The sequence below is a fragment of the Leuciscus leuciscus genome, assembly GCF_965113295.1.
Source record: "Leuciscus leuciscus genome assembly, chromosome: 9".
NCBI classification, from domain to species: Eukaryota; Metazoa; Chordata; class Actinopteri; order Cypriniformes; family Leuciscidae; genus Leuciscus; species Leuciscus leuciscus.
The window spans coordinates 23,684,992-23,693,407 of NC_138733.1; the positions used below are offsets into that span (position 1 = coordinate 23,684,992).

Genomic DNA, 8,416 nt, shown 5'->3' on the forward strand with positions numbered 1-8,416 from the left:
GTCAGGTGTTTGGCAGTGGGCCATTGTCTTTTCTCTGGCAATTCAGCCTTGAATTAACTGGACATTGGGAATCTGGGGTCGAGAGGCTTCAACAGACTAGAGGATTTTGCATGGTTGGAGTTGACAAGTTTATTTTTTATATTTTTTAAATGAACTCTCCATGCACCACGGCTTTTTATGTCTGGCAAGTGGACTGTGGCTTTTGATTATGCCATCAAATTATTCACCTAAGGCCCATTTAATTTCTGTTCTAAAATGAGAGCAGGTGATATGAGGCTAATAGATTTACAATGGCTTTACAAGCCGGATAGCAGAAGTAGAAGGAGGAGAAATAAAATTCAGAGTAAGTTCATAACCCTAAACCATTCAACTCTGTACCATATACTGCTTACATCATCATATCTAGTACAACCTCTCGCATAGTAAGGCAAGTTGAGGCTCATAAGACAAGGAAGATAAGCAGTGTCTGTACTAAATCAAATTTAGCAATTCATTGTGACATTTACAATGTTCTGTAAAAGAATGTTAAAGTTTAATGCTCATTTATTTTGATTTGTTAGATAGGGCACAACAGTGAAGTTGGCTTACCAGAAAAATCAAATACTACAATTTATATAAAAAAAGGAGAATAAGTATTGAATATCTCTAGATAAACATTAAATATTATGTTAATTTAATAGAATGTTAATTTAAAAATTGTGTGTTAAAGTGTAGCAGAATGGCAAAGAAAACTAAAGCTATTATTTCACTGTAGTGCTAGTATTTTCTTCGGGAATTGCAACTCTAATTTGCATTTAAAGGTCTTTTAAAGGATTTATCCTTATAAAATGGTGTTCTTGTGTTCTCCAAAGAGAAATCTCAGAAACATGTAGAGAATGTCATGATAACACTGACTGACTGTTTGCTCTTGACTGTTGTTCCTCATTGGCCCACATTTATTTACATATGTATCCTGAGCATGGCAGAAAGTGCAAAGTGATGAAGTGAAAGTTTAGCCGTTAAGTAAACCTTTTTTTCCATTAAGCTTTTGTGTAGAAAAGAAGAGGGGGATGTGTCTCTTGCATTAGTCTCCTAGAATTTCAAAGAGCTGGATCTTGGCAACAATTCAGAGTAGCTAGGGGGATATATGAAGACTACAAACCTAAAGCATGACAGGCTAAAGTCATCTGGTCCAATTCAGCAATGACGTCTTCTGTCCACCTAAAACTGCTGTCTATGGTTAGTCTGAGTGAATGGTTAATGCTTAATTATTGTGTGTGTATATATATATAAAGAAAAAATGTGGGATAAAACACTGGGTGTTTCTTATAAACAAATCATTGCAGTCTGAGTGCGTCAGACTGAAGAGAACCACATTATGACCAATGCACTACGTGACTCAGAAAGAGCCCTGGCTTAACTTTGGAAGTTTTTATACTGTTTGGGGAAGTGAGCATTAAATCACAAGATATTAGATATCTAAAGTTGATTAACTTTTATTAGGAGTATAGTTTTGAACAAACATAAAACATACCTCAACTCACATGATGAGCCATCTTAAAACATCAAAAGTGCAAAATTTCAGAGCAACATCATGTAAACGTCTGTGATGACGACTCAGGAATTCATTAATGTTACATTTCCCTCAAACGTCAGACTGAGTGATGTGTAGAAAATTTTGTAGTATGTAAATCATATTTTAGGTTCAGTATTAGGAAAACATTTCACTGCTAAAATAAAAAATTACATTAAAATGCCAAATTTAAATTCTTAAATTCCACATATTGTATTTTATTCTTTGTGCTTCTATCGAAAAAGAAATGCCCCACTTTAAAACAAGTAAAAACATCTAAATTAACCAAATTTGCTTGACCTCAGTGTTTAAGGTCCACTGAAAAATAATTCCAATACACCTTCCGAGAATTTTTATATGCATTAGTGTAAACTGTACGGCTTCTATGGTCATTTAAAGTGTATCATATATGGGGCATCAAAACATTAGAAATGTTTTGTTCCAGAATACTGTTAAATGAAGGACACTGTAAGGCACCATGACTTCTAAATTGACCTAGTACACATTTGTTTGAATTTACAACTTATGAACTTATGAGACTTTAAGACTGTTTGTGTTAAAAAAACTAAATAAACATCACATTAGAGCTGACATCACACTTCAAATCTCAGGTGACATTAAGTAGAAGAACAGAAATGTGATAAATAAAGTGCAAAGGCCATTGTTATGTACTGTCTCTGTGTTAAAATATGATGAACACCTGTGAAATAGCGGACCTTAGCTGGCATAGTATGTGCAAATACGATGCAATCTTGAATTAGAAAATATAAAAGATCTTAAGAGATACTAATAAGGCACAGAGATGAGAAAACGAGTCTTTCCTGGCACTTCAGGCTCATAAGATCATTCCTGCATTGTCACAGGTGAGTATATCATTGGGTTTTGCCTGTCCAATCTGTCTGTGAAACTGTCCTTGCTTGTGTGTCTTCCAGCAATGCACGTTTGACCCTAGAGTTATACTCTTTATGCTTGGCATCTGGGTAAAGACGGTCCTTGATAATGGTGTGACAGCGGTATTGGACAAATGGAGCTCTTGTAAAGAGACGAGTCCGCTAAATACATCTGGGCTCAACGTCTTGAGCCGGCTGTTGTTTGATAAGTCTAAGACCTGCAGGTTCCTCAAACCCCTGAAAGCACCTGGTTGAATCAAGGTCAGGTCAGACAGGCCGCTGAGAGACAGGTGAACCAGTTCTGTCATCGAATCAAAGCCCCCTGCGTCAATGCTGGAAATGAGGTTCCCGTCCAGGTTGAGATACTGAAGTGGGATTCCGTTAAGCGCTGGGACCGTTTTCAATCTGTTCCCTGCAAGCATAAGACTCTTGATGTACAGCGGATGGCCAGGCGTCCTCCTGGTAATGGAGGTCAGAAGGTTTCGCGACAGGTCTACCATGATTGGTATATCCTGTGCCCTGGTGGTGAAGAGATCAAGGCTGAACTCTTTGAATTGGTTTTCACTCAGGTCCAGCTCAACGAGAGGGAGTCCAGTGAAGCAGCCATCGCCAAGACCCTCAAGAGCGTTGTTGCTCAAGTCCAACGACTCTAGATAACGAAGTTTAGAGAACGCTTTGGGACTGACTTGTGCTATGACATTGCTGCTTAGGTCCAGACTGACCAAGGTGGTGTAACCTGGTCCAGAGAGCATCGAATCGCTGATGGATGTGATGGAGTTTAAGGACAGGTCGAGATGGGAGGTGTCCAGAGGGATGGGGACAGGAGCGTTCCCGGGGCCGATCCCGCTGCAGTCCACTTTGGTCAGGCTGAAACTGTCGAAGAGGCCGAAGCTCTCCACCTCACAACGGCACTGCGGATGGCAGTTCTTCACTGCTCCCATGACAGCCAGGCCAAGCACAGAGAAGAAGAGACACAGCAATGTGGCCATGGTGAGCTATAAACCAAAAAACACACATTAAAGGGTTTAATTTTATAGCCATGAACGTCCCAAAACAGAACCAATCAAGTCACATTAACTTCAAGCATCACCAAAAATCATTCTCAAGAAAATCGACTGAATGTAAAAAAAAGGGTCTTGCATGGCATATGTTATCATCAAAACTGAACAAGACTCCACTTCACAGGGGCCTTTGAGAGGTTTGAAGAAATCAGAAGTCACTCATTAACGTGTTAATTCTGTAGACCGACGTAGCCAATCATTTACAGCTGTACGTACATGCTTGTCACTCTGGGTCTGTGTTTATTCATCCTTTCCACGAAAAACATAAATATTCAAGCTTCTTCTCTTCTAGTGCAACTTGATGAGCCCTTATTTTTCTGCACCTTCTCAAAGGATTTGACCTAATTCGTATGATCAAAGAGCCTGTTAAATTGGACTTTTTCAATTACAGTGACAACTTGTCATGATTACAAGGGTGCAATACTTTTCTCATGGAGAATTTAAGAGCTGTTAGCACATCATTTAGTTAAAGAATATAAATGAAACTCAGACTTTGATGCTTTAATATATGCAAACCAGTATTATTAGCAATGATTAAGTCCAAATAATTATTGTATATCGCATATCTATATAGCCAGGTTTACTTGTGAAATACATTTTTTAAAAATGGAAAGAACTCTAAATGTATGTCTAAATATCTAATGATAATTTACCGTCCAAATGTAATTCAGTTTTTAAGTAAAATAAGAATAAAAAAAATATTAATGTTTATGAAAGTAGTCTCTCATACTCACAGAAAAAAATGGCAATATGTTAAATATTATTACGATTCAAAATAACTGTTTTCTATTTTAATACATTTTAAAATGTAACTTATTCCTGTGATGCAAAGCTGAATTTTCAGCATCATTACTCCATTCTTCAGTCACATGATCCTTCAGAAATCATTGAAAATTGTTTATTATTATCAATGTTGAAAACGGTCTTAATATTTAAAGGTGCTGTATGTAACTTTTTCACTCTACTAAAGCATAAAAACACCATATGTTTGGATATATCGAGGAAACTATGTTCACATACTCGTTTCTCTGAAAAAAATTCTACAGCCAGTTATTTAACTTTGAAATGTCTCCAGTAGAGTTTGAATAACTCCAGTAGACCTATATATATTGCATAATTTGAATTACACATGTAAATATTTTAAACTGATTACTTAATAAAGTGCAAAATAAGATTAAACCATCATTCTACACATAAATATCTGAATCTTGCTTACGTGTTTTCATGAAGTACGCAGAAGACTCTCAAAAACTCTCAGACAGAAGGTCTATGTGTCTAAAAGGTGGAGATGTTCTCTATGACTCCAGCTAAAATCTATAAACGCTCTGCCACGCTCTACTTACGACTTTTGTTGCCTGATTACCCTACCATGTGCTCTTTGTTTAACTATTTGACATGAACTTAAACCCTGTTTCCACACTCTACAAAGTTACCGCTGAATCCGGGCATGGGTTAACCTGATTACAAACCAGGTCGAAAGAGACTTGAGAATGAAGCAGCAAAAATGAACAATAATTAGTCTGTAAGATTGTGTGTACTGCTATAGATAACAGTTAACAGAACCAGCACGCTAGGTAAACAATTAGGCTACCTCTTATGTAATTGACTGCATAATAGGTACAATGAAAACACCAAGTTACAGAGTGCAGTACACACTTACAACTATTTAATAAGTTATAACGGTTTTATAATCTTTTTACTATAACAATAGCAGACATGCTATGAGAAAGTGGTACCAAAAAAAAAAAAAAAGTATTTGTGACCATGTAACTGTAAACACTGTAAAGTGCTGCTTATACTTGATGAATCTGCTTAAAGGGTTGGTTCACCCTAAAATGAAAATTAAGTCATCATTTACTAACCTAATGCTGTATGCCATTCTTTCTTTTTCTAGCCACAAAAGGAGAATAAAAAATAAAATAAAAATCCCACTCATGCTTATCCATATAATGGCAGTGAATAGAGACCAGCATCAAGCTTTTAAAAAAAAGACTCAGCCTACAAACGTTTCGGTCACATGTGACCTTTTTCAGTGGTCAACTTGGCATTGAGAAAGCTCATATGAGACCGAAACGTTTGCCATTAAAGCAGTGGCTTTATCTGAATTTTTTTTCTTTATTGAGTGTGGTTGCTATTTACTGCCATTATATGGATGAGTGTGAGTGTGAGATTTTTAAAAAGATTTCTCCTTTTGTGGTCCGAAAAAGAACGATTGGCAATGATGATAAAATTTGCATTTTATGGTGATCTATCCCTTTAAATGGCAGTATCTGTTAGGATAGACACAGACTTGTAACCTCAGCCATGTCTTTCCCTTTCGCTCTGGTCAAGATCTGGTTAGGAGTTAGGACATGAGGTGAAAGCACTGAAAACCATATTCAGCCCCTTTATTTATTAATTTTGTATTTGGTAATGTTACACATACGCAACAACACTAACTTTAGAACATTCAAAATGAATGGAATTTGGAGGCATGGAATTCTTCTGTCAGGGAGGAGACATCTGCCTGTGTTCCAGGGGTTATGAACTCTCCAGGTGTGGTACACTGTTAAGTCCCTCCTTAGAATGCCTGAAGTCTAAGTGGAATGTATTTTAAGAGCAATCACTGTCAGTGGTTAACAGCTACATATTTAAACCATTTATCTTTCTCCCCTTTTAGTGAGACTGTGAGGCTCAACCATTGAGTCAGCATGAAAACGGTCTAGTATCAAAACGCAGATCATTTTAAAGTGCGCCTATTATGCTATTTTAAAGGTTCCTAGTTTTGATTTGAAGGTCTCCTACAACAGGTTTATAAGCATCAAATGTCCAAAAACATCAGAGGATTCAGTCTCTCTAAATCCCACCTTTCCGCGAGCTTGCTCTGCTCTGATTGGCCAGACTGCCTAGTCTGTTGTGATTGGTCTACCGCTTGCAGTGCGTGTCTAAACAAAAAACGCCCATTCCCATGACTGAACTTCCACTCCGGAGGCTTCCTTAAAGCTGAGAGATTGTTTACACTGTAAAGATATTAGCAATGACGTCGATTTTACCAATCACTCCGAGCACGTTTGAGGGCGGGTCAAAGTAGACATTGTTCTTGGGCAGCCAATGAAGATCATAGGCAGGCATTATGCAAATGTGTTATCTTGTTACATATGCAGGTCATGAATGTGAGGCTGGAATTTCTGACGACTCGTTTAGGCGGTTCAGAGTCAATTCTTTCTTTTGGGAGACAATAACTTTATTTGCCGTGCACTTCCGACTTCCCAACTGTGCAGACCGTTTACATTCACACAGCTATATGAAAAAGTACACGCAATAGGTACATGAAAGGAAATATTCGAAAAATCATAATAGGGGCACTTTAAACGTAATGTATCTTTCCTGGAGTTTACATAGCCAAAAGAAAACTACAGTACAAAAGAACTAAAGTTGGTTCTAAACCAATTTAATTAGCAGACAGCAGACATCCTAATCCAATAAAGCTGAAAGAATGCAGTACTTTAAGGGGGGTTCAGATTTAATGGGAGCTTAGTGTCTCAAACAGCTCAGTAATACAACTTTTGTATGCCAGGTACTTTTTGTGATGCCAACAGCAGCACGTAACCTTTGAATTAGAGACATGCATCAAAGCGTTCAACATTTTTATGGTTGTTGACTACAGTACAGTTGACATAATGCAGGTTGCCACTCATATCCTAGAAAGCTCATGCACACTGCACAGCATTATCTCAATTTTATGTAATATACTGTAGCACTCGTAATCCCTAGAACAAAGATCATTTAAAACAATATCTAGGAATATGTGGATTTCTTGTACCATTATTAATGGGTTGCAATAATGAACAGGTAAAGTTGGACTGCTGTTTTGTTCAGGTCTACTGACAAATGGCACCATTTGGTGGCTCTCTAAAGAGTAGTAGGGCCTACTTAATCATGCTAATGCCACTTCCTTCAACAGGAAACAACATAATTACTCAGCTGTTTGTAGACATTCATTCAAGTGAGAAACAGAGCAATTTAAGCTCAATTGCAAATAAACTCGACATTTTTACATTTTAGTTCGCCATCATCATCATCATTTATTAACCGTGAATATCATGTTTTATTGTTGTAGTTTTATAATTTTTTTGTTATTGTTGTATAAAAAGTACAAAACAATATTTATTTGTAAAAATCTTCCGTTAAAAACAATATTGGTTCATTTCTAACAAAACACAGCCTTCTGTTAAGCCTGCTTAATTTAACGGATTGGGTTTGATTCAAAGTCTAGTGACTGCCTACCTTGACAGCATTTTGGGTATAATATGCTGTCTAGGAAGCCAGCTCACTAAGTTTTGAGACGCAGCCAAAATCTCTGCTTTGATGGTTGGACTCACATCTGTGCTCAGTTAAAAATACAAACTTTGTAACAGCTTGACAATGCTCAACAAAAGTGTGCTTGTCACGATACCAGAATGCACAAATATAGGCTATCTAGGCTTTTTCATTGTCCGTGTCTTTACTCTTCATCACGCGAACTATCGGAGATTAAGGAATCCGCGTACATTTCGATTTCGATATGTAAAAAGGACCATATAAACACGCTTGTGAGACACAGGAGAAAACTTTTTTCTTTTTCGTAAAACTTACCATGTGCCGCGAGACTCGTCTGTCGGAGAGCTTTTACTTTTCCAGGCCAACATCGGAAAATACTTTAGTTTTAGTCATTGTCATATCCAGAGCTTTTTGTAGAGTGGCAAATGAACACGCCTGCGGTATTGTCTGGGTTGTGACTTTGTCGATCTTTCTGCTATAGAGTACAGTCTCGCCACAGAAGATGAAGCAATAAAAAACCACCGCAAGCAGAGTCTCGTCTAGAGTTTCACTCACTGATGATGATAATCCGCGCCCACCAACGTCTGAACGCGGCGAGCTTCAGCAGCGCCCTC

At 37.6% G+C, this 8,416-nt stretch overlaps 1 protein-coding gene across 1 annotated transcript; it reads right to left on the reverse strand.

The window, feature by feature from the left end:
- Positions 1-1,459: 1,459 nt before the first annotated feature.
- On the reverse strand, positions 1,460-8,368 carry tsku (tsukushi small leucine rich proteoglycan homolog). Its single transcript, XM_082179530.1, is given in 3 exon segments — positions 1,460-3,437; positions 8,118-8,129; positions 8,132-8,368. Coding segments are annotated over 3 exon segments (1,101 nt in total). The 5' UTR covers positions 8,171-8,368; the 3' UTR covers positions 1,460-2,387.
- Between the last annotated feature and the right edge of the window lie 48 nt (positions 8,369-8,416).